Source organism: Gambusia affinis, linkage group LG21 (genome assembly GCF_019740435.1).
Source record: "Gambusia affinis linkage group LG21, SWU_Gaff_1.0, whole genome shotgun sequence".
Classification (NCBI taxonomy): Eukaryota; Metazoa; Chordata; class Actinopteri; order Cyprinodontiformes; family Poeciliidae; genus Gambusia; species Gambusia affinis.
The window spans coordinates 22,210,697-22,237,689 of NC_057888.1; the positions used below are offsets into that span (position 1 = coordinate 22,210,697).

Sequence of the window (26,993 nt, forward strand, 5' to 3'; positions counted from 1 at the left end):
ATGAAAAGAAACCCTTTCACCTGCTTTTTTTGTTTTTCTTCCCAGTTTCCTTGGATTTCCTTTGGTTCTCATTAGAACCGATTCCCAGTTCTGGTTTTTGTGGCCGTATTGTCCTTTGGCGTTTAAAAACACACCAGGTGCGTGTCTGCTGGCTGGGATCCTATTGGCCCGCTCTCAGATGCCGGCACGTTTCGCATCGTTCTCCCCGTTATTTCCTTACTGGGACAACACCAGGGACGCCACCAAACCCAGCCCTCGGTTCTGTGGGCTGTGGTCGCTGGTGAGCCGCCTGTCGCCTCCATAGCGATCACATGACTCCGAGTCTGTCCAGCCTTCATCCTCTGTCAGTCTTTGTGTTCTCTTCTTCATTCACGAAGGTCTTCTCTATCGCTTTCTTTTTTTTCCTTCCCATTGAATGTATTTTGTGTTTAATAATCATTTCTACAAAAAGAGGAAGCAAGAACACAATGAAAGGTAAAGTCTTTTCTTCCCTTCAGCATTTCGTTTAATATACTTTGTCAGCTTCTGGGTTTTTTTTTCATTTTGTTCTCTTATTGGTGAACTTTTAAAGCCTTTTTTCTTGCCAGTAGCCTTGGCAGCAGGCTGTAGTGCAGTGGGAGACTGAGTCTGCTTAGTGTAACGGTTATTTTGCTGCTGCTGAGCAGACATGTGGGTCAAAGACAGATGAAGCTGAGACCAGCAGGGCTGATAAAATGGATGAGGGGAGGTGGAGGGCTGGAGGTGTGTTTGATGACTGCTGTCAAGATAAGCTTGTGATGTGAAACTGGTTTTCTTTTGGGCAATGCTCACTTTTTGGTTAATTTTCTCCCACTTTTCAAAGCTGTTATTTCAGGATCCAGCCATATAGATTATTCAGACTCCTTATGCTACCTTTAGACCTTCTTTCAACACCAATCTCCTTATCTGCACTCTTTGGGACTCTTATCTACTTGTCCACGGTCTATTTGTGGTTAGAGAATGACACCCTGATCCCTTGAGAGTGAGTAGAAGTTTGGGTCGTGGTAGATCTGGACCTCTGTTTTCTGTGTTCCAATCAGTGCGACGAAAAAGGAGATTGTGGAATGCTAAGCAAGCTTTGATCAATCGGACTTATCTGTTTATCACATGTTTTAAAGAACAAAGGGGTACTGGATAACCTTTTAGACTTAAATATAACTGTGACTTAACTAAACATGTCCAGTTTTTGGGACTTTTTGTCTCAGATGATATAAAAGCACCAACCAATTTGCCAATTTTTCTATGAGTGGATCTGGTTAATCGTTGAAAATATTTTTTTGAAGGTTTATTTAATGTGTTGAAACTAAGAACTGCTGTTTTTTTTGTTTTTTGTTTTTATTTTTGTTCTATAAACTCCTCAACCAACCGCATGAAAGCTGAAGGACTTTTGTGTGAGCAGTAAAAGATGTGATAGATGGGGAACATATTTTGATCAAAATGAGCTAAATTTTAGTATTTTTCTTTAGCATTCAAAACTTCTGTATCTGTCAAAAAACCTGCATTTAGTCTTGTATTTAGAAAATGTATATGGAAAATCTCCTTGTCAAACATGACATTTGTCTTGCTCCTGTTTACTATTTTCCCTTGGCTCAGTTAGCTGAAGTGCTAGGTCTAATGCTAAGTCAGTTTTGATGTGACTTGTTGATAATTCTCTGACTTACTTTTATAGTGGGGTATTTTTAATATTTAAATGTGCATGGGAAACTTAAACAAATAATTATTCAATTTAATGTCTGTCAAACATGACTAAACTGATTTCTGATAATTCTGGGGGGATTTTTTTTTTTTTTTTGTAATTCTGTGTTTAGATGAATCTATTGATGAATGAGATGGGTATCATTAAAAAAAAAAAAAAAAAAAAAAAAAAAGAAGGACCAGTAGTCAGTCAGTCAATCAGTCTTCTGTTAGCACTTTTTATTCTCTTTGCCTAGAAATTGTTTTCTTGGATGGGGAAAAAACAAAATTTTGAATGTTTCCTATATCGTTCTCCTGGTGCTTGTATATACGAGTGCAGAACAATCGCAGAGATGCAGTTCCCTCTCACTAGACCTCCCATGTGACTGCTCGGTGTGTTTTACAGAGTGTGCTCTTTGAAGCAGAAGCTGCTGAATACGAGTTTGCCTGCATGGCTGAAAGTCATCATAGAACCCTGTAGTGGTACACACATTTCCAGTTTTCCTGCTTTTGGGAACGTTGTTGTGGTCTTTCTGCAACTGTTTATGGAAAAACAGGAGTCGAACACTTATGCTTGAAGTTTTCTGTGTTATGCTGATATTTTAGCGCGGCCCAGGCATGTTAACAATGTTAGCAATCAGCATTTAACTCTCTCTCTTTGTAAGCTAGGGGTTAAATTAAAATCACATTGTTAGCCAGTGCTTTGCTTGCTTTGGAAGAGCTAATGTTTCTCCAGCGCTAATTAGCTGTGGACTAACTGAACCCTGCTGCTTTCAGTGCCTGGCCCTGTGCCTTCTGCTGCGGTGTGTATCAGCTGAGAAAGCATGGACCTGTTTTACGGTTTACCTCTTCTTAAGGAATTAAGACTTACAAGGCAAAAGTCTGGGATCTTTCAAATTGTGGTTCCTTGATGTCAACACTGGGTGGTGCTGTTGGCTATCAAGCACCAAGCTAAACTGGAGGTCGGTGTCCTGCACTGATACTGTAGTTCTGGAACCTAAAAGCTTAAAACACACAAAACGGCCTTTACTGCAGGTTTTTCAGCCTGGTTCTTTTCTTATACCTCCTTAATGTGACTGGCTGTTTCCTGATCCTCTTCCAATGCCTCCTGTATCTTCTCTTCAGTGGTCAGCTGAAACTCAGGGCTCTTCCTTATCTTTGGGTCTTTGTCTGTTTGAGTCTCTTCCTTCCTCCTGCATCTCTCCATTGTTCCAAATCTGTTTCTATGAGCCTTGGCACACTATGATGAATGTGAGGTATGTCTGAGGAGATGTTTGTCACACTTTTTGTGTTCTTCAACAGGCAAACTGATCATTTGTGTTTGAAAGTCTTTAAAATATGTGATAATGAAAAACCATCGACTTTTTCTATTTTTTTTTATATAAAATGTTTAATGGACCTCAAACTGAATTGACTAATTAGGTATTTAATGGTGTAGAAAATGTAAAATCAACTTTTTTTTTTTTTGCTTTTCATCATATTATCTGTCCTTCATCAAAGCATATCTGAATTGTTGCTTTGTTTGAGAAATGTTTAATCTTATGCGGCAACTATTCAGCTAGCGTCTACTTGGAGGAGGTAGGGCTGCGATTCCCCCACTCAGCTCCTTCAAACTAGCCAGCAGCAATTAGCAAACACCTGGTGGAACTGAGCTCGTTATATGTGCTACTTATCAATGCAATGCTGGTAAAAACGTTAAAGGGTTAATAGAGAAGCCATGTTGTGATGACTTCCTGTAGTCAGAGTTTGAGACACTTTTAAAGAGACAGAGGCCCAATTTAAAGACGTTAAATTAGGAAACACCTAATTTAGTAGTATTTTCAGTTATAAAAACTGAAGGTAACATAGTTACTTGATTATGCTATAAAATGGCACAGTGTGCCAGGAAAACGCATAATGCTGCTCCTTTAAGATTTTAAGCTTTAGTGTTTCCTGGTATTCACAGCCTTTAAGGAGCGCAACCAGCTGTGAAAAACTAAAATTTGGGTGTACTTCACAACCCTGTGTGTATAACTGCCTATTTTAATAGCTCGAACACCAGATACATCTTGTAATGCATTAATACCCAGTCTTGGAAACAGTCTTGTCACTACCTCAGAAGCTAATATCTACAGTCTTCCCAATCTACACTCAACCAATCAGAGGCAAGCAAAATAAATACCGCTCTTGGCTTGTCTGCTTTGCAAATGTCAGCCAACAACATGTCAAGAAGCTTTACAGCAAGTAATATTTTCCTTTAAATATTTGAGATGCTCTACAAAAAAAAAAAAATTAAGAGAAAGAGACCTTAAAGCTCAAACATAAATAGTCATGGTTAATAATATAGCTTACACTTACTGCACTTGACAAAGTGACATACTGACCGCAACAAGATATTGTTTAGCAAGACAGACCTCAGTTTAAGAAAGGTTGTGGTTTGAGATCACAAGACCATTTGCTTTATATTTACCTTGGTCACATCTATTGTTGGAAAGTACTGGAAACAGAATCACACCTTTCCTTTTTTTTTTTTTTTTTACTGTATATGAAGTGGAAAGTCTTTTCAAAATGTTTATTTTAAACAAAAAGCAAAATTTCTCGCAGTTTACTCCATATATATATATATATATATATATATATATAAATTTTTTTTTCAAAGTTCATTGGGTATAACATGGTCAGAAATAGTTTTTTTTGTTTTTCCATAACCTTTAAAAGCAATAATTTCCTACTTTAATTGACCTCCTGCCCGTAACTTTGGTGACTTGATTGATCTTGCCTGCCGCTGATGGAGTGGGAAAGCACCGCTCTAAATTTATCGCCTACCCTACCACCCTCAACCCCCCGGCCCCTCCGGCTCATAACTGCCTCAGATCTGGTCACAACACTTGCGCCCCCCAATGGGTGTTGTAGATAGAAAGTGGGTGGGGGGTGACAGCAGGGTTGGATTTGTTAGTCCATCTTTTTGTCCCTGTAGTCCTGTCTCTCAAGCCTCTGGAGCTCTGACATTTCATCGGAAGATAAAACAATCCTGGAAAAACTTTGTCCATCACGCACAATTGAGACAGACATTTTATTAAGGTATGTAAACTTGAATTAATGACTGAAGAGTAAATCTGTTGCTCCATCTACATTTTTGGCAGGTTAAATAGCGATTTGACATATTTATTAGGATATCCTTGTAAAATATTGAGTTTTGGATTTAATTTTTTTTTTTTTTTTAAATGCCCTATCATTTCAACTTCCACTGAAGTAATTTTTTAAGCACTTCTCATTTCCTGGTTTTATTTGTACAGTTTGGGAATTTCAAATCAGAACTTCTCATATTAAAATATTTAAAAAGCAATAAAAGAGATTTGAATGGCGAGGTGCGCCGAGCTCCACCAAGCGTGATTGACTGGGTGTGGAAAGTACAGCTGTTAATTGTGCTGCACCTGCTCTCGCTCTGTCAGGACAGGCTGACAGAAATAGAACGCTGCCTAACAGGGCAGCGCACACCACAAATATTTTTACTCAAGTTTTTTCCATCCATGTAAATTGTCTACTTTATTATTCTTGGAAAATGACTTCAAACAACCCTTCCCTTTTTTTTTTTTTAAAGTTTATTATAAGCTTTAAAGGGCTGGCTTCTCTGGGGTTAAACAGTAGATGGTTGGCAGCCACAGCTGACAAAAATGAAAAGTTAAAGAGAAAGGAATAAACTTAATGGTCTCTTGTGAAAGTGTAGGCAGTTGCTACCTGCAGGTGTCGTGCATATTACTGTTTACAGTTGGAGTTGTTGGGAAAAATTGCTAAAAATAAGTTTTCCGTATGTCGGATGAGCTTTCCACTACTGAGGATTTCTCCACTTTTCTTCCAACTTTCTGAAATGACTGCAGGTAATGGAACTAGTACTGATAACTTCACAGAACCTCCTTTTAAAATGTCTGAAATATCTCGCTAACTAAAAAATTCTAGTACACTTAAATGAAAAATTTAAAGGCAAATAGAAACATATTTATTCTAACTGGAATTTAAAAATTTTTTTACTCAAAATAATGTTAGGCCTATAATAGTTGCATTCAATGTAAATACATTCGCATGACACATTATTTGTATTTACCTTTCATTTTGCCAGGCGTTGTCACACACTCCTGTATACACCATGTAATCACAAAGCTCTGAGTGCCGGGGTTATTTTTACAATCTGCTCTAAATATACTCGAGCCCCAGTTCCCAGTGACTTAATTGGCTGAGGTCTGATCTGATTTCCGGCTCTGTAGGAGGAGGTGAAGCACAGCGGAGATGTTGAATGACTTCACTCTTACACATCTTCAGTGTTTGTCAGTTTTCTCAGCTGTTCTCAGCTCACCATGTCATGATTTAATTGGGTGTGATCCAGAACCACTAATACTGGAGGTTTTATGTAACGGATAAATGCCACGGCTATGCTTCATGTGTGTGTTTAATGGGGTGAAAATGGGTAAATGTGTCAAAGGGCACAATATGTTTAAATTTTCCCTAAGGTCGAGGCACCAAAGGCAAATCCAGCCTGAATGAAAAGACCTCATAATGTTGCCGAAGCTTTTTTGTTGTTGTTCTGATTCGCACATAAGCTACATATGTACAGTATGAACGCATGTTTACCTTTTTGCTACAGTACTTCAGTGTTATAATCTATTCCAATGTTGTAAATTTTAGTAAAGCAAAGCCCTTTAGTTAAAAAAAAAAAAAAAAGAATAAAGTTCTCAAGTTGCCCCACCTTTTGGGAACTGTGGATTGTTTCATTTCCTTCAGGAGACACTGTCGAGATGACTTTTTGGAAATGAGTTCTGCCTGGACTTGTCTTGACTTCAGCAGATCAAGCATTTCAGGTTTTCTTTCCAGCACTAAGTTTATAGCTCTAGAGGTGACGCACAGCGGGTGAATAGAAACATAGCTAGTAAATGGACTCCAAGTCACTAATAAAATCCACACAGGTACCTGATCCATTGGTGACAGTTGTATGGTGTAGCAGAAGCATTCTACAGAGCATAGTGTTCATAATGTTCCAAGCATTTGAAATGCCAAATACTCAAGCTATATTAAGAGCATCCTCATTGTATCGGCTCTGTAGGAAAATTACAGCCTCTTTATCCTCAGAAGTGTAAAATCTATGGAAGGATTCTGGTGCCGTTGCTCCTTTTCCCGTAACCATATGTGCTGTTCATCTCTCTAAGGGGCACATATGCTTATTTAAGAGTTGAGGTGTGTGCAGACCTCACTATAGATGGTTCCCCAGGGCTTTGCTTGAATCAGACAAATGAGTGTTGTCGAACTTCAGGTGCATTGGATTCTTCTCGGGTCACATCATCGAGGAACAGATGGTGCTGTATTAGCTCACACGGGTGCCTATCAATCATTAGTGCGGTTTCGAAAGTGTCCAGACAGCTGACTATCATCGTGACCTCAGTGTTGATCCTCAGAAAGGGAGAGAGCATTACAGTAGCTGAGGCCAAGTGCCAAATATAAGCCCTGGTGGGTATCAAACCAAATCACACGAGAGCTCATCAAACACTTCACTTCAAGGCCATATGATGCACTTAAAACCTCTCGTCTGTCTCTAATGTTGAGAAAACGTTGTTGGGGGATTGATGTTTTCTGTGTGGAAAATTAACTGTTTGTTGGTGTTTTTGGCATAGAGCTGTAGACTTTCAAATACTTGAGGCTGTGATGAATGTCTGCAGAGTGATATGTGTTTAAGAGACGAGGTGAAGCAGAGAAATTGAGTGAAAGGTTTTTGGCCTGAAAAGTATTGTGCTTGATTCTTATGTAACTGAAGGGTTGGTCTTTGATAAAGCACAAGCACATTTTAGATTAGGTTTTGCTGTGTCTTTGGTAATAAATCTAGCTCCTGAAGGGTTGTTGCCTTGAGTTTTTATGCACAGACTGTCACAGATGCATCAGTGATTCTCTATAATAATGAAATATTGGACAGACAGAAAAACCAGTGTCAGGTAAAAGTGTATGAAATGGTATTCAAAAATCAGATCAGAAATCTTACATTCTAATGGGGTCAAAAAGTTGCCAGTGTGGTATTTCAAATGACTTTCATGGATGAAATTTGTCCATTTCCAATGTGGTCACAATGTTTTAAGAACATGAGTTACCCGTCTACTACTGAAAGTACTGAAAGTTCTTTTTTTGAATTTATATTGAAAGTAGATTTTCATACCAAGCGACACTTAAACCATTGGCAGGACTTGACTTTCTGTCTCTAATATGAAGTTTTAATAGCAATTTTGTTGCTGATGTCTTGTGCAAAGATAAGAGCTGCCACTACCAATTTTAGTCAGTTCATATTTCTCTTTGCAAGGCTTAAATAGGTAAATAATATAAAACCATGATTTTCTGATGAAATTTCTTTGTTATAGTAACATCAGTGAACTCTTCTGAGGAAGTACAAAAATATTTCTAGAACATTACCAACTTTTCTTTCTCTCACTTATATTTTAAACTTCACTGATACTAAAAATACCTGAAAAGCCTTTGCTTAATAACAACTTCCACACTGAATAGTGTAACAGTCAGTCTGGTGGGTGTATCTCAAATTCATACTGTGGTAGGTCACCTTTTATTACCAGGACATTATGTCTCTTACGGTTTCTGTTAGTCTGAATGCTGATGCCTTGCCATACTCTTGCTGAATGCACAGCTGACATCTCATTAACACTCGGCTCGTAACAACATTAAGCTTTAGTTATATTTAGGCCTGCTGTTGTTCTACAGTCACTTGTATCTCCCTCTGAACTCATAAAATAATGGCTTCATACTGTCCCATCTGAGTGTAGAGTTGAATTTTATGGCGTGATAGCAGGAATGCCTTCAGCTCCCCCTCTCATTAAACTTGGACCCAGTTTTGGCCTCAGTGCTTTCATTCCATCTTGGCTTGTTTATAACCAGTATACTAGCATTCACATCACCAATCCTAGATCTTATGGACATTGCTTGCCTGGATTTTATGAATGTGTGCATTATGTGTAACTGGTTTAAAAGATCAAATTCAATTTTATTTGCCATGAACCAAGAAAGAACTAAACAAATAAAATGTTTAGTTGTTTATAAAATCATAGTCACAGGTGTGTTAGGTCGTTTTGTGTTTTTCTCTGGAGTAGTAAAGTAATGCCTTCATCTGAATCTCAACTTACGATCCTTATATCTATTTTCCTGGACCATTATCAACCAATGGTGAGGACAGAACTGAATATAGGATCAATAAACTATTGGAATATTGTACTGTTTTAGTGGTGACGTTCTAAGCTGGTCTTTGGAGAACTAATACAGTTTTGACAGTCTCTTGCTCTTCCTTGCCAGACTCTACACTACTAATAACAGGGTAGGAACTGCCTGTGATTTCTAGGACTGATGTCATCTCTGAAGCACAGGAGTCACACAGACAAACATTATGTATCAGACAACCAGGTGCTTGGTGTTTTACAATGCATCAATGTACTAGTCTGAGTAACACTGACTGACACCGTTTCCCATGATGTAATACCGTTACAAACTGTGTCATTGAGCATTTATTCAACCTTCAGTATCAATATCTTTAAGGCAATGTTTCTTGCATTAGTAAATTCTAAGTTTCGGAAACTGGGACTTGTACCTTGGTGTAATAATGGTCTGTGTTGATGGAGTATCTCAGCTGTATATTTCAACGTCCAACTCGGATGACGGTAGCCAAGATGTTAAAAGTCACAGTAGTGGCAGCACAGAGGAAAATGTGGATTTCCATTGCAATATTTACAAATTTCTTTATTACACATATTATTGTACAGCCATAATATCCTCCAAAGTCCTCTTTAAAGATTGTAGGGAAATATGTGTGTGTGTGTGTGTGTGTGTGGGGGGGGGGGGGGTGTTTAAAGTCACAATTGCAAATACTGTTAAAATAAGAGATATAATTAAAGATGCACTAAGCAGATTTCTGCTGTCTGATCTTAATTTCTGGTCTCTCTTTGAGGTTTTGGGATTTGATTTCTTTCTGAAAATTTACATAAAACAATATAGAAACCAATATTTACATATTGATTTACTTTAATAGCTAAATGCAGCAAACATTTGACACTGACATATTCTGGTTCAGGTGTTTGCTTAGAATCAAACAAAATTAAGCACTTACACTGTACAACATTTATGGATTACATCATGAATCAACTCTCAGAACCAGTCAGGTCTTATAAAGGGATATTTGGCAGTTTTCATGCTCTGGGTGATTGACTGATGAATCGATTTCAATTGGTTGGCCGTTATGACTGGGTAGGATACAAACCTATTGAGTAATGTACCGAAGAACAGGGACTTCTTTGTCAAAAGATAAAGTCTCATGTGAATGGACAGAAATCACACTTGGGGTACCTCAACGTTCAATCCTCTGACCCATCCTATTCAATATCTATATGCTCTTAAGAAATAAGAGTAGTTGCTGTCACCATGCAGATGATGCACATCTCTACATTACGACGTCACCAACTCTGAACCCTTCAAAGCACTGAACAGATCAATGTGTTTATGTGCCGTAATGTTCTCCAGCTAAACAGAAACAAAATTGAAGTTACTGTCTTTGAACCCAAAGAGGAACAATCTATGGTCTGCACACAGCTTTAGTTATCACAGATAGAAACGGGCAATCTGGCTGCAATGATGGACCCAGACCTGGACCTTCAGAAATGCATAAAGACAGTTACAAAGTTGGCCTTCTGTCGCCTGAATAACATTTCTGCGATTAAATAATGTTGCAGCAGATCTAGAGAAACTCATCCGTGTGTTCATCTCTAGTTGGATTGATTACTGTCGACTGGACAACAACAAAAGAATTACATTGTCTTGTGTCAAACTGAGTTCTAAACAGTTACTTGGTGTTGCAGAGTGCAACTTGGTGTTGCATCTTGGAATTTTCTTTACCAAGATAGGAAAATCTTGAACCATGGCTATTAACTAAAGTTGTTGGAAATGCTAACCATAATTGTGAGCTTCTCTTAGCTTAAAAGAAGATCTTTTTAGTTGGCTGCCGTCTACCTTCTCTCCACTAGACGTCATAAAAACCTGTATCGCACATAAAATCTGCTGATCAAAGTATAACAAGCTGATTGTTTTATAGTGACTTTCCATCTGCATCTCAGTGGGACTTGGCAGGCTGGTGATGTATCTGTCTGTCCACGGTCTGAGCCACATGACCTCATCTGTGGGAAGGAATCAGTCCTGTCAACTCAAAGGTTTACACAGCCTGTTCAGTCAGTCTGAGCTGTACTCCGTCTCCACACACCTGGCTGCACCATTACACTAATTTATGTGACTCTGCAAATGTAACGATGTGATGAGCCTGATGCGTCTCCGTGCTTTTGAGGCAACACAAGACCATGACTCACATTTACAACCAAGGACTTCTGTGCATGTAATCACAAACAAGGAGCAGACTCTTTTCATGTTCTTTGTGTCATCTTTGGCTTTTATTGGCGGACATGTTCCAGTTCATCCACTAGATTTGCTGTCTGTTGTCTGTGTAGGGACGGGCATTTATCCTACCGTTTATCATGATGGATTTTCTATCTTGGTAAGTATTTTTGAATAATCATTGTCACAATAAATTCCAAGCAATGAGTTTTAAAGTTCTCCAAAACTGTCCTTTTTGTCAGGGTTCATGGTTTAACTTTCTTCTCTGTTTTCAATGAAAGCATCAATAAAGACCAATACAGTTGAGTGATTAAATTCAGTTTGATGTAGTTCTAATTCATAATAAATGTCTCAATCCACTCTACAAAAAACACATTTCAATTCTATCACACATACATCCCAGTTGATCCCAGTTATTGAACAGTTTGGTATCACATTTCATCTGATTGGTGTCCTGAAGAGTATCACAAATGTCTTTGATTTGTGCAGCTGTAATTGCTCTGACACACAACCTGGGTTTCCACTACAAATCTCTGTTTATATTCTGCTAACGCCGAAAAAACACAATTTCAGAATTGCAGTGCTTCCGTTAAATAAACAAAATGAAAATAATACGCGAATAAGCTTGTTCACATGATAAGTCATTAAATTCATGGCAGCAACAAATGCAAGCAGTTAAATGGAATATGTTCATAATTCAGTCATGGAGGTAGCGCTCATCTATCAGCCAGTCAGAGGAGACATCGGTTTCCCTTATCGTTATCAGAATAGTACTGGAAAGATATTGACAAAAGTCAGTCCATGTCGCCTACTGTGTGCTGGTAAATGCACTTTGCATTGGTTTTGCTAGCAGCTTCTGAGAAACTGTCCGCTTCCCCACAGTGACTAAGAAACAGGAATCATTCTGTCACTCTTGTGTAGATGTAAAGGCACCCTGAGAATTTTTCTTCATTTCTCCAAGAATGGGGCGAAGAGGGCCAAACATAAATACCAGCAAATATACATTTTTTGGCTAAAACTTGCTTGTTGCTTCATAGTCATCATATTTTATTCTTCTTTGATGTCTTCAAGAACAGTTTGCGTGACGACATCGTTACTCTGAGGACCCAGTGGAGCTCGTGTTCTGCTACTCTCATCACGGCGTTCTCTCCCGAATTTGTTTTGCTGTTCCTTCCTTACCTACTCTTTGCCCTTCCCACCATCTCCTCCCATCTGCATGCTGCTCCTTTCATTCGGTCCCTGCTGAGAGACGACTGGAATGTCTCATTTGCCTGAGAGGGTCATTTTAGCGTTCTCCTCTCGTATCACTCCGTTCCCACTCTCGTCCCGCAGGGACTAGTCTTTTTCCCTCCCTTTTCCGACGCTCTGCACCGGTTTCTTTGGCATCCTGCTTGCATGTGCGAGCCAAGGGAAGGCAGCTCTCCCAAGAGACGCTCTAAACTGTCTCTTTCACAGTTTTTTCTCTTTTTTTTTTTCCTCTCTCTCCTGTCTGTCTCTGTGAGGCTCACTCTTAAGCGTGCATGAAGACAACGCTTCCCACTTTTAGTAGAAGAGAGAGATTCTAATTTTCTTGCCCTGCCTAATGAGCTTACCCTTTGCTGAGCAGCTTTCTGCGCTGCAGCTCGTTGTCGTAGAGGGTGCTGCTCGGTGGGAGGGGAATCGGGAAAGCAGGGGAGCGGGTCTGAGAAGAGGCAGAGCCCCTCTGTTTGTCTACCAGGACCACCTCTGCCTGAGCCGGGACTGCGGCTCGGACGTAATCTCCCCCCTCTGTCCCTCTTTCTCTCTTCTCTCTCCTCCCTTCCTCCCTCACTACCTGACTCCCACCCTCCTTCTCCCTCACCGCCTGTCCTGAACACTGACAAAGTATTTTTGTAGCTGCATCACCTCTCTGCTCCTCTCCCTTCTCTTCTGTTCTTTCTCTTTCACTTCTTTGTGTCCCCGGACTTTTGTTGCCAAAATGTACCGGAATCCCTGGATCTCGAATTACCTGACCCATGTGAAGTTTTGCAGCCAAGGTAAGAGCAGTGACTCGGAGCTTAGATTTAGAGCACCGACTGGGCGCATGGGGACAGGTTACTCTGGTTGTGGGTTGGGAATCTGAGCTTGTGGAAGTTGGCAGGCGACAAACTGCAGATTCCCTTCTCTCCCTCTGTCCAGTCAGCCGGCCTCGCACTGCAGCTGCAGCTTCCAAGGACACTATGCAGCAATGTAAAGACACTCAGAGTACTGCAGGGGTCTCTCTTTTTACTCAGTGGAGGGGGAAAATACCAGACCAGAAAAGTTTAAGACCACCATTATGCATGTACTCATCTACTACTGTCCACTTGTATTGTAACGGACCACAAATAGATTCTTGGCAATATTCCATATGCCATATTTTAAATGTCTCTCATTGTTTTCCTGAGTAAACTCTTTCAGTAACAAGATGGCTTATGACAGCAGTTTTTAAACAACTTAATTATCCGTCCCAACTGCTGCATTTATTGACAACAGCAAGTGGACATTTTCTAATGAAGAGCTTCACTTTAAAAGCTGTTGGCAGAGTTTACCTAGTTTACCATTCATTTACAAAAAAAATCTCTATTGGATATTAGAAAGATGATGCTTTCATCTTAATTATAGGTTTCAGAAAAAGCAACTAACTGCAGACCTGAATTCTGATGCACAAAACAGCTTTCTTGCATTTCTAACACTTTGTGCTCGTCAGTCCAAGAAAATGTGATTATTGGTGCACTGATGAATTGTGATCGAAAAATTCAGTGGCATGTTAGAATATCAAATATTCTATTAATATTAATAAATGTTATTGAAGCTACATCTGTATGTTTCAGTACAACAGAAACTTTAAAGGATTTGCACAGTTACACCTGGTAATGCATACGTAAGGCATGGAAACATTTTTTGTAAAATAAAGTAGCTAAATGTGGTTTCCATCAGTGATTGTATGCTCTTCTGAGTCACCAATAAGTCTTCCTCTCTGACTTATGAGTGACATATTTTGTCCCCTCAAGAGTTTCTGAGGGGAGAAATGCTTTTCAAAAAGCTTCTATAATGTGCCAACATCACCTAGGACACACACCTTTGTGGTTTATTCATATAGAAATATCTGATTCAAAATGTATAACAGCAAATATTCCATAAACTCACAAATCTCCTTTGAAGATCTTTGCATAGGGGAGTGTTTGCTAAAGTCTGAGGCTAATGCTAGCTCCTCTCATTCCTATTTTGATATAACTTGTTAGTTCTAGGATGTAGAACATCTTAAAAGTTTGCTCATAATTCCCATGACATTTGGATGGAAACATTGCTATAGACAAACACGAGTTTGGCTAGCTAATGTTAATGTTTTGGTCAAATTTGACCAAATATATGATGAATGCATAATGGTATTTTTGATGTGATGTAGATTGAGATTTTTCAGCTGCTACTAAAATAAATCTATGTTCGCCCAGTGCTGCTTGTCATTTGGAAGGTTCTCTTTCGTAAAAATTTTGGACTGTGTGCGTGTGTGTGTGTGTGTGTATATATATATATATATATATATATATATATATATATATATATATATATATATATATATATATATATATACTTTTTTTTTTCTCAAAGCATGGCACTGTAGACTAATGAAAATGACGAGATGTTGTTAAAGTAGATCCAGATCGCTGAGACATGTTTGGTAGCTTTCCTGCTGTCGATGCATCTCACTGTGTTTGGCTGCCTCAACAGAGCTGCTCCTCTAGCCAGAAACGGTTGAAAACATTCTTTGAGGAGTATTTCCTCTGTCAGTCCCTTGGCCCTAACTTTTACTGCAGTGTTATTCATTGACCTGATCAACAGCAGCTTTAAGGATTTTAGTGTTGAGGATTAATCTGGGGTTATATTGACTTGGGAGTCTCTGAGTAGCAGGCAATGCTTAGCCCTGTTTCCCTTTGGTGACCTGCTACCTTCTGCATTAAGGCTCAAACCGGCGCGAGTGAAAAATGTTGTCTAGTTGATCTCTTGTCAAATCTGTGGAATAATAGATTCTGTCAGCTGCCACTTCTGGTGTGTGTTTGGTTATGTTAGACATCTGACCAAACACTGCTCTGTTCCAGTATCTGAATGCCTCTCATTCCCCCCATTCTCCATAATATTTTCTGAGTGGGAGCTGAGTGTTGTTCAGCCTGCTCTGTGCTTATCTGGAGGGGAATCCACAGCAGGCGGTCCACGGTTAGAAGCTTTAGTGTGAGCACTGAGGCTGGCTGGGGGGCAAGGGGGGTTGTGGGAGGTGTCCTCAGGCTTGTTTTTAAGGCTTTGAGGTAAAATCATGTCAAAGTAGTCCTCTGTTTTCCATCAAGAGTGAGCCATGTGGCCAAGCTAATTTTATACATGGCTTGTTCATATCTTTGTTAAAGCCAACATTTGATGTCACTGTGTCCAGTTTTAGATTTTTATTTTTTTTTTTTTTTGCCCCCATGAAAGCTTTCATACTCTGTGTGGATGGTTTATTCAGACCATTAGAGTATGTGAGCAACTGTAAAGTTTGTGGCTGGTTTTAGGACAAGGCTTTGCACTTTGGCATGAACGCCAGTTGACTTAGCGGCATGTTTCCGGTTCGGCTCACTGTAATTCTTTGAATAAAATGTAATCCTGTGACAACACTCGTTAACTTTTAACCGTGGCGGAAGCATGTGTATTTTTAATTATTGGTGCAGTAAAATCTTGTGGTGCAACTTCTTTGTGATATTTGTTAGTGAAGTCTGCTTTATCAAGTGGTTCTGATCCAACCTGGACTGAAACAATTCTTCAACAATTAGATTCTTTAGAGCCGTCCGTTTAGTTCAGCTCAGAGTTCCACAACGGATTCTGTAACATATTGTTTACACATCGGTTAACTTCGACCTTCTCCGTCATACAAGTGGAGGTCACTTGAGGTCATATGAGTTTTCGGAGCATGTAGAATAAAGAGGGTGGCTTTAAACCCAGGGCATTTAATTAAGCAATACAAATAAGATACTATATGTGTTTGAGGTTCTCCTTTTGCTGCATTCAGTGGTTGAAATGCAACCAGTCTGAATCAATCTCCCCCCTCCACACCACCCCCAAAAAAACAAAAAAAAAACACTCAGATCTGTATCGTTTCCATATGTGGTAATCAGATGGTTTTAAAAGCACCTGCAGCCTGATCATGTTATATCCCTCTCTCTCTTTCTCTCACTTTCCCTGTGAAATCTACATCCTTCAGGTTGTAAACTGTTCCCAAAAGAGTCTGATTGCACTGACAATTTATTAGTAGAATGAAACTAAATGAAAGATTCAGCAAAAAAACCAAAATAAAAATCAAAATATGTGTGAATGTAACCTTAATTACTGGTTCCGCAGTTCCTTAGTTCATCTTACAGTTCATAGCCGTTATGGGAATGTTCCTACCTTTACGACGGTGTAGTATTGGTGAGTCAACTTCCTCTGGGATGGTTGAGTTTATTGTGAGGCATAAAAATAAGCTGAAAGTCACAGAGACTTGTGAAACCTGATGGCTGCTGATCTTTAAAGGCGTTTATGTCCCTACAAATTCATCCCAAAGTCAGACCATCCAGCAGAGAAGCTGCTATAAACCAGAGAACCTCATCTCTGACTCTACACCAGGGGTCCATAAATGACCTACATCCTGACTTACCTGAAGTCGTATGTAGACATACACTGACTGTTATATTCAGTTTTTGTCTTGCTTTTTTTTGTTGTTGTTGCAATTTTATACCTTTTTTAGGACTTTAAAACATACTTTAATTACACCTGCCTGTGTACATTACCTTCCCTCCCTGCTAGGTTTTAATTGTAATTAACAATTTGTTCTTGAGAACTCGCCTGATTAAATAGTGTTTAGATAAAGCTAAAAAAAAAATAAATAAATGAATGTTGAAAGCTAGCATTTATGAAAATTAGCTGCTTGCTACAGCTGCATGTGCGATACCCCTGTTGCATACTTTGACTTTAACATTCACCATGCAACACGGACGTTTTAGTGACTACACTTAATGAAGAAACTGGGTGTGTATGATTTTCCCAAGTATTTGAATCATCCCTTGGAATTTTTTCAACCTAATCTTGTCAACAAAGAAACCAAAACAAACCGCAACAAAATAAAGCCAGCTCAGATAACCGGGATTATCAGTCAGGATCCACAGGGAGCAAGTTTTGTTTTCCTAAGCAGTATTCCTCCCAGCTGAAACAATACTCGGTTACATCCTAATACATCCTGACATAAGACCCTCTTTAAATTACTCTCCTTATGTTTTCCCAAATGTTGTTTTGCTTTAGTAAACTGGGTTTAAAGCACAAACTTGAGTGTCCGTAACAAAGACTCACTGATCTGGAGAGGAGGGAGAAGGCAGTACCACTAGAGAGAAGATGTTTTGGGGTTGAGCAACTTTATTACCTTTATAACTACTGCAACACAAAAATTGAGTCACTTTAGTCAGGGAAACGGTCATACAGGCCACTTGGGATTGATCAGATGGAGACAGTTGATCTAAAACCCTTAAAAAATATTCAAAATTCTTCAACTTTTCCACTCACAAATATTTTTTGGGAACTTTTGTGATGGTTCAACACATATTATAATCCAAGTGGGAAGGAGATTTTCATTTGCCAACTTAAAAACCTATTACATGGCCGACCACCTGAACTGACGAGCCAGTGATCAGATAAGGTTCTTGGTATCTCTGACGGAACTTCAAATATCTGAAACGCGGATGGAAGAATCTGTGGACAAGATGCTCATTGGGCGCTCATTGAATGGTTTGCAATGGAAGAGGGGCGAAAATAAATTCAGTTAAAAACTTAATCAAACACTCTCCATCAAAAATGATTGAGCTGTTCTGAAAACATTTCAGTGCAAAACTGGTAAGAGACGTATGCCAAGAAACCTGTAGATGTAATTCCACTCAGGTGTTGACAGAGGAGAGCATTTGGGGGGTGGAGAGATGGTGAAAATCACGAGTCATTTCCCTCGCAAATGTCGCATAATTTAATAATCCACTTTGGGATCATTTTTAAATCAAATCCTGCAACGTAAAATTCCAAATGAAATACATTAGAGTTTGTAGTTGCAGTGTCGGTGTGATGTGTACATGCTTCATTGATTTGTCTGCACATGCATGGCGAAAACCTAACGGGACAACTTTTTGGTTAGTTAATGAGGCTTCTTTGCCAAGAAGCTACACACTGACTCCTTGGTTCAGGTTAAGATTTCCAGTCGGCGAAGACCTTCGGCTGAAAGGTTCTGCTTTCCAGACTGGAACTAATGAATGAAAACGGAGTCATGCCTAATCGTTTCATCTGCCCACAGGACTCGGGAGTGAGACCCCCGTTAAAGCCAGTAATCCCAGGCTTCTACAGAAGAGAGCGCTGAGGTAAGAAGAGATGCAGCAAGTTTTATAGAAGTTTATGTTAAATTTTTCTTCTTTTTTTTTTTTTTTTTCTTTTTAAAGACACAACAGTACTTGTGTAAACCCATAGAAAGCTAAACAGACTTGCCAACAACTCCCTGGATTTATTTACTTGAATGTTGCAATATCCTCCTAAGCTTAAACAGTTGCTTTGGCAAATTGTAGTTTTGCTAGCAGCCAGCTGTGCTTGAGCTTTTTTTAGATGAAAGGTTGTAAATATCTTCAAAACATTAAGTTGCAGAAATGTTCTCATGTTTGCTCAGTGGTTCCAAATGATTCTCCATTGCCAGTTTAGAGGGCCATCTTTAACTGTGTTTCTATTACCACTGGTTGTAAAACGTAGTTGATGATCCACTGATGTCAAATTTTATCAGTAATACTTTTGGAACAAATTTGTCAGATCATAATTTCTTGGTTAATGTCAAGTTGTCATAGACATTTGAATAATGTCAACTTTGTATTAAAAGTGTCATTGTTTACCGAATGACACTTAATAACAGTCATAAATATTCATGACGAATTAGTCATGTTCATGACCGGTGTTATGTCATGACAGTCCTATTCACAACCCGTCCAAGTGTTACCAAACAGTACATGTTGCACCATTGCCGTCCTACCACTTCCTGTGTTATGTTTTTTTTTCAGCCAGTAGTGACATTAGCTTGTTGATCACATGATGCATGTGATATGAAGTGTTTCCATTGCAGTTTTTTAAAATAAACTAGCCGAAAGATCACCTCAACCTAGGAGCAAAACCTATAAAAAAATGAGTTTCTTTTGAAATTTCCATGTTTCCATTAAGCAGATTTATTTTTGTAATTCCATTATGAACAGGTTTATGATCAATGGAAACACAGCTACTGTTGAATCCTAGACTTTGATCTCAGAAACGGGCGACTAGTTTAAGGAAATGCCTCCTGGTTACTGTGGGATTCAATTTAACAGAATACAGTTTGGCGTTAATTCATGCAGCCGAGCTTTCTGGAGTGTGGAGCCCCTTTGGAGACACCAACCCAATCATGAACCTTGCAAACCATAGCATAGATATAGGCAGCATTTCAGAATCATATGTTGAAATATGAAAACAAATACTGGTTTTATATAAAATGATCTAGTGTATGTATCTGTTCACAACCATTCTTGGTATAATAGATAAAACCAAAAGATCTTGTTTTCTTTTTTTTTTCTCTAACCCTTTTATTGGACACGTCCTGTCAAGCCTGCTGTAACTCTGCCGCAATTTTGTGCTTTCGTCTAAAATTATTAAATGACTTTTTTCTTTTTAAGTGACAAAAAATGGTTCCTTGTGTCGGTGAGAGGCTGAAGATTTAATAATCAGGGTGTACAACTAAAATTGCCTGACTCTTCCTGGCCTTCACAGCCACAACGACGGGGTGGGAAAAAAAGAATGGCTTGCTCCTATTTAAGTAAGAATTGATAATTTTTCTCCTCAGCTTCCCGAAGGAATTTTCCTATGAGGAAAAAGACGATCCGGCCAAAAACACCAAGGATATAGATGTTAGTCTTCCCGCCAGTCTCCCCAAAGGTAAATAACATTGGGGTATTTGATCCTATGCATCTTCATTGGAGGAGGGTAGGGCTGTAGCCACACATGAAATTATTTTTTGCCTAAGTACCTGAAAAAGATGCCATTCACTTTCAAAGTGGAAGCTATTTTTTAATCGTTTGTGCAAGGGTTGTCGTCTAGGCTGATAATCTTTTCATCAACTTGTCAACAACACAGCCACTTAAGAGCCTTTGTTAAATTAAAATGACAGTGTAAAATATAAACAATAATACAAGATCTCAACCCTTTATATCCAAGTCAAATAATAATATGTGAAACATGTAGACTTCACAATCTCATGTCATGAGCTTTTGTTATATCTAACTATTAAATGAGCATGTCTTGTATTTTAGCTTTGTAAACAATATCTCATATTATTATTAGATCGGGGGGTGCAATTAAATTTTCAAATGGGGTCAGATTGGGTTGCTTATAGTTTATTTTTTTGTCTCCAAATAGTTGGGATTTGAGAACTCTATGTATTTACTCAGGTTATCTTGAATCTGTTAATGTTTCAGTATCAAAACCAACTTTATTTAAGATTCTCATTTCCTAAAATGAATGCTCTCTTCTTTTAAGTGTCTGAGTTAAGAAAACGTTTTGAAGGCATTCCCACAAGTACAAGTGACTGGGAAATGAACAGGTAAGGTCATAAACCCACTCCGTCCAGGCTGCAAGAGTCTTTAAAACAGTATCTGCTCAGAGCTGAGTGATAACATGGATAACATGTCTGGATGTTGATGGTTCTTTCCTTCCCATTACTATGAAGAAAGGAGCGCATTGCTCGAAGACTGGAGGGCATTGATGGGGAAGTTCATCAGTCCCTGCTGCCCAACTTGGTGGCCAATCGGCTTTTGGAAGAAGACACGCCACGTTACACCAGGGCGTCCGACCTCTGCGAGTCTCATGCTGGTGAGTATTTAGATGAATTATTATACAGATGAATCACTAACTACAGAGGACATTATGTGTTATTCTCTGTGAAGTGACAGTTCAGCGGTATGGTATGGAAGGCTTTGAGAACCCAGACCTGCCTGTGAAGTTTCCTGTTAGGGAGTCCAGAGGTCAGTTCAGGCCTGACACTCAGTCCTCCATGCTCACCGAGCCAGTTCACAGTTCACTACCTACCACTGCTGCCCCAGAGCAGGAGTCCAAAGCTGCACGCATCGCCCGCTACAAGGCAGAGCGTCGCAGGCAACTGGCCGAACGTTACGGCATCTCCTTGGATCAAGACCTTGACCTGGATTATACGTCACGCTACACCCGCACCCGGAAAGAATACGATGGCTCAGAGAGCCCCAAAAGAGGAGAACCTTTAAGGGACGAAGGCAGGGATGCCAACCTGAGCGTCTACAGTGGTGCTGTGGTCAGTAGCCCGAAGCCAGGCAGCTATGCAACACCCCAGAGACACCCTGACCTGGTCTACGACGTGGCTCACACCAGGGTTGACTCGTTCTCCGAGCGGGAGCGGCTGATGAACATGGAGAACCAACGCCGAGCCGCTCCACCCGAGTCCACCTCTGCGTACATGGATGTAACGTCATCGTTCTCTGCCAGGGTGCCTGCTAAAGACCCTGTGGCATCGCTGCCACCCAGCTCACCAAAGATGAACAGGCATTCCTCACCCAAACATGCCGCGTCTCCTGGGGATATGTTCATCGAGCAGCAGGCACACAGCATCCTCAGCAGGCAGGGGTGAGTACTCTTGACATCCTTCGGGAAACTCCTTGTATGTTTCAGTGGGACAGGCTTCTTTAGTAGATAACAGTAAGGAATTTCTTGTCCTTAATCCTCAACTATACAGGATTGAAGGAGAGCACTGTTGTAGCATTCTTAAATAAATCATTACTACATGAGCCAACATTTTTTAATGCGTTTGTCATGCCAACTCTGTCTATACTCTACCTATACCTACATACTGTATGCAATATATTTTCATGTTACGGTTTTATTTCATTTAGGGAAAAACATGTTTTGCTCTTAAAATTCCCAAATGAGCCGCTCCTGGCCAAGTTGTTTCACAAGAGCGATTTCCATGGCTGTTGGGATGGTGCCAGCTTCTGGTTTTGCATTCATCTGTTGCTCTGAAAGTGAATCTCTGCTTTTGGAACAGCACAAATGTCAACTTTACTGGCATAAATTTTTAAGTTGTGTTTAATTATTTCATAGCGAGTTGGGGCAAGGTCATTTTTACAGTGTCAGCCAAATGTTCCGAGGTGCTCGAGGGACCAGAATGAACTTTTGCCTTGAATTCTGTGTTTGTTTAGAACTGACTCGCATGCTCAAAGTTTTCATTTCAACCAGGGAATATCTCCTTAGCACTCAGAGATGACTGTTCTGCTTCCACAAAAGTCTTAGAATTCAGCCAGTTTGGATTTTTGTGCAGACGTAAGTGTTGAAGGAATTTGTGAGCACCTCTAAATGTTCCTGATGTGTTGTAAGAGCTCCTTGACCCAACCCAAACATTGACCAGCCCATAACCCTGCTATGTGCAGCTACGAGCAAACCTGTCAAGATGTATTGCTCTATTCTTCACACGACTGGACTGTCAGTTCTCATCCATCTGCGCTCATGTCCGCTTCACCCTCTCACTCTGTCCTCAGTGTCCCTCTCAGATTTCAAAACTTGGCTGGGAAGCAAGTTCCTATGGTGCAGGGGTGGTTGTTTGTTACAGGCTGCCTCAGCACGACTCCACGGTCACACCTCTGACCCACAGCTGGGTTTGATCAAAACCAACCCAGCATAAAGATACAGAAACGAAGAAAATGTCTTCTCCCGGGATCCGTGGGGCAAATGTGGGGAGAAACATTTTAGGATATGTTTGATTTGAACCTGAACCTCAAAAGTCCATTTTGACCTTCTGAAAGTAACTTTTCAGTTTGGACAGAGGTATATTAAAAAGGCAGCATTATGTAAAATACTACTTTGAGGAGTGACGTCGTGATGACGTCGTGATGACTTCCTGAAGGCGGCGTTTCAGAAAGAGCAGGAGTTTCTCAAAGAGACAGAGGCCCAATTTTAAGGCATTAAATTATAAAGTCAAATTTCATTTGATATATGTAGCATTTTTTTATTACAGATCAAGGCAACAGTTACTTGACTATGTTATCAAATTATGCCATGTAAGACGCATAATTAAGAAGATTTTCCCACCCGTTAGTCCGGCAACATTTGCCACAATTCCAGTTGCTGTGGTTCTCTTTGACACTGTGCTGTGTCCAACCAACCAACTCCTTTGAGCAACCTGTTCACCCCCTTGAATGTTTGGGCTCCACAGCAAAACCTACTGAAGGAAACAACACAGAAATATCTGAAAAAAGACTTTTACAAGTTCCTTCTTCACAAAATATAAACAAAACTGGAGTGGTGTCAGATATAAGTGGTTGTAGGATTTCTCTGTTGCCTTTGGCAAGCCATTTCTCCCCTGGTGTTGCTAAGATATGTTTAGTGGAAGCTTGGGTTATACACAGACATAAATATGCGACTGTACAATAATTCCTCACCTGCTATTCATTCCAAACGGGATCGGATATTCATCTGATCTGAATTAGTCTCTTTGGTCTTAAGTCCTAAGTTCCTCCAACTGAAGTCCATTTATCTTCAGCTGTGTGTGACGTTATTGTTCGTGACTTTGTTTAATCACAAGAAGAAAACTGATCTTTCTGTCTGTAGAAAATTATAATTTACTGGAAAAGATTGTGAACATGGGGACCACAGCTCCTTACATAAGAGATTGGGGGATTTCATTATAGCTAAGGTATCTTTTAAAACCACAGACATGGTGAACCCTGTTACCAGGCAGAAGTTTTTTTTTTTTTTTTTTTTTTTATTCTTCTAGTGACCAGGTTCATTCCTCCTGTGGTCAAACTCAATGTGTGTGTGATATGCTGGTGTGTAGACCGCTGCAAACTGTTCCCAACATACCTGGTCACTCACTCGTGTTTCCCACTGGGTTTTCTAAGGAGCAGTGCAGGAGCCACCCTTAGCTCTGATTGGTTCCTCCAGACTGATGCTGAGGGTGACACCCACTCCCTCATCAACTGGCCTTCAAGGTACACACACAAAGGCTGGTTGCGTGTCCCCCTCCCCTCATTGAGCCAGACTAAAACCCAGACTACATGTGCAGCTCTTCTGAACCTGCCAGAGATCCAGGACCATCATACCACTTACTCAGTTTGGGCTCCATTTAGTTCCCTAAATAGAAGAGAAATTAGGTCACCTGACATCATCATCTTCACTTTCAGTAGCCTGTTGGACCATAACTCCATCTTCTTCACTCTTCATTTGCCTCTTGTGTGATTAATATTTATACAAAATATAACTGACTGAAAGATTTCTATTGTTACTTACCCTCTGCTCTTATATGTGTTGATTGTACAGTTTGTGTGCATCCTATTGTATACAGTGCCTTGCAAAAGTATATACAGTACAGACCAAATGTTTGGACACACAGTTGTATCCACCTGCTCTTTACATTCTAAGTGATTAGAATGTAAAGATCAACACAAAGAAGTGCATAGCAGTAATTAGGAAGTGGGAGGTACAATAGAAGTAGAATAGAAAGGTTGAAATCTATCTTGTAGAATTCCAGTAAAACTCTCCAGTTGTTTGTACTGTAAAAAAAAAAATGAAAAGGACAAGGAGTCAATACTTCTGCAAGATACTTTCTCATTCATGTATTAAAAATCATGATTTACATCCGTTGTCAGTATTTTCTGACTGCAGTGGATTCTGTATTGTCCACCTTGCTGAGTGTCAACATTGTTTTTAAGTAGGGGTGCACCGATGGCAGTTTCCTGGCCCATCACAGATCTATATACTTGCCAATTCTAATATTGGCCAAAACAGATTTCACTTAATTTTTTTTGTCTGAAAAGTCACTAAAGATACCAGCATAGTTAGCCCAGAAGTTGGGAGCAGTGGAGTGACAATTAACTCAACTGACCACCTTGTTTGTGGGTCTGTCAGTCAGTCCTCTCACAGCAGAGCAAAAGTGGACACTGACTGATGTGGAAATCTGCCAAGAGCCAATCTCCCAAAATTAAGAAAATCTGTGCTGATTTATTGGTGTGCCCCTATTTTCCAAGCCATTTACCCACTCAGGTTATGCTCAATAGAGGATGAAACAAAGTAATTATTAATGATGATGTTGTAGTTTGTTGGTTACTTTCTTTGTAAGAGATGCACAGTAATGCAATGGGAATAATAACAGTATATGTATTGAAGAATCTAACCTGGCAATGCAGGTTTTGGATTTTCAGCCAGGCTGACTTAATGTTTTTCCATTATGAGTTTGTATCTGATGTTCTTTTTCCACCAACGTTTCCCAAATGGTAACTAGCTCTTTGTTTCCCTGAAGAATAAAAGTTAGGGAGAGGCTTGCCAGAGAGGATGGGCACCAGAGAAATCCAGAGCCGGAAAAGTTTACAGACATCTCTGCATACCACAGACAGCTTCAGCACCGACCCCAGACTTCTGCTCCAAGCCGCTACCACAGGGAGCCCGCAGGCCCCCAGCAGACCTACTTCCAGGCCTATCATGATCCTCAAGGTCATTTCAGCAGATATAATCACAAAGGAGGAGAGGATATTGGTGGTTACCCAAGTTACCTGTCTATGACCTCTGGTCCGACAATCAGAGCCGAGCAGGACCAAGAAAAGCGGACCGTTCCTGATGAGACTGAGGAAGCGGAAGGGGTGAAAACGGAGGGTCTCCTGAGGAGCAGGAAAGCCGTCTTGCCTTCAGAGATCCGTCGTAGGGAGAGAAGTATGGAGGACCCACAGAGAGGAAGAAGTGAGGAGGAAATGGGAATGTACAGCCTCAGCCAGACTCGGGATGCTGCTCTAGAGGAGCACCCAAGATCTGGACCAACAGCCAGAGCCAGAACAGAGAAATGTGAGCACAGCGCCTCTCTGCACCCAACAGAGTGGAGACCTCGAGGGCAAGAAACTGTCATTTATGTTCACAAAGTACCGACGGCAACGCACATCCATCCCCATGTAATCCAAAGCACCCCCACCTCCAGGACTGCTGTCAACCACTTGGTGTCAGATGTTGGTTCAAGTCAAAGGAGCACTCAGCTGCAAGACTTCAGAGAAGTCCAGGAATGTGATGGTGTTGGGACCAGAGAGAGTCAACAGGACCATCGGGTGTCTGTGGCCAAGCTCAGGAACTCGTACATGGAGAGCACTACCACGCCTCCAAGCAGGCGCAGGAACGAGCTGTAGGTGGAAAAGCTGAATGTTACATCACTACTGCTTACCGCCTGGCTGCTGTGGAAGCTTCTTAACTAAAATCAGCTGGCCACTAACACTAACAAGCTACTAAAATGTGTGTGAAGTTGACAGGAAAGCATATTTAGGGCTTGCAGAGTTACTAAACTCTTAAAACCATATGCTAAGCAACTAACTAAGCTAACACTAGGCTTTGTGTGGAACGATTACGACCTTAATCCCAACTGTGCCTGGTTCTACATCAGCCCAGTGCTTATGTATGCTTTCACTGCTAACTTTCATGCATTGCTTCTGTGCTGAACTTGAAATGAAGGTGTGTCTAAAAAGACACATTTGTGCCACCATATCGCTTTGTTTTCCATTGGGCTCTTTATCTCGTGACCCCTCTCCCTTTGCACTCCCTCCAGTGATCTTGAGGATCCGAGTGAACATAGGGTCTACCAGGCACCCTGGAGAGGTGCTAGAGAAAGGGGGCACCAGCCTCTGCTCTATATCTGTCCTGGGGAGAGTCGAAAGATCTCAGAAAGGTTTAGGACTCAGCCTGTCACTTCTGCTGAATGGCAGGAAACTCATAGGTATTTCTTTACACTCGAGACTGCATGACTCGGAGAGAAGACTCTAAATAAATGTTCATGACTGCATGTTAATCACATTAAGATAATCAGATTTGTTGTTTTTAAC

General features: G+C 40.3%; 1 protein-coding gene across 3 annotated transcripts in view; it reads left to right on the forward strand.

The window, feature by feature from the left end:
- The first annotated feature begins 340 nt into the window (after nucleotides 1-340).
- svila (supervillin a) overlaps nucleotides 341-26,993 on the forward strand; it is a 58,616-nt gene continuing 31,963 nt past the window's right edge. The window contains exons 1-9 of one of the 3 annotated variants that reach the window (XM_044104304.1): nucleotides 12,866-13,097; nucleotides 18,413-18,476; nucleotides 19,967-20,058; nucleotides 20,659-20,722; nucleotides 20,849-20,991; nucleotides 21,066-21,774; nucleotides 24,042-24,131; nucleotides 25,439-26,302; nucleotides 26,720-26,887. In XM_044104304.1, coding sequence (XP_043960239.1) covers nucleotides 13,040-13,097; nucleotides 18,413-18,476; nucleotides 19,967-20,058; nucleotides 20,659-20,722; nucleotides 20,849-20,991; nucleotides 21,066-21,774; nucleotides 24,042-24,131; nucleotides 25,439-26,302; nucleotides 26,720-26,887 — 2,252 coding nt within the window. In that variant the 5' untranslated portion in view covers nucleotides 12,866-13,039. Of the gene's footprint in view, nucleotides 475-12,865; nucleotides 13,098-18,412; nucleotides 18,477-19,966; nucleotides 20,059-20,658; nucleotides 20,723-20,848; nucleotides 20,992-21,065; nucleotides 21,775-24,041; nucleotides 24,132-25,438; nucleotides 26,303-26,719; nucleotides 26,888-26,993 lie in introns of those variants that run through there. The other 2 variants (XM_044104303.1, XM_044104305.1) reach the window with 2 other exon arrangements.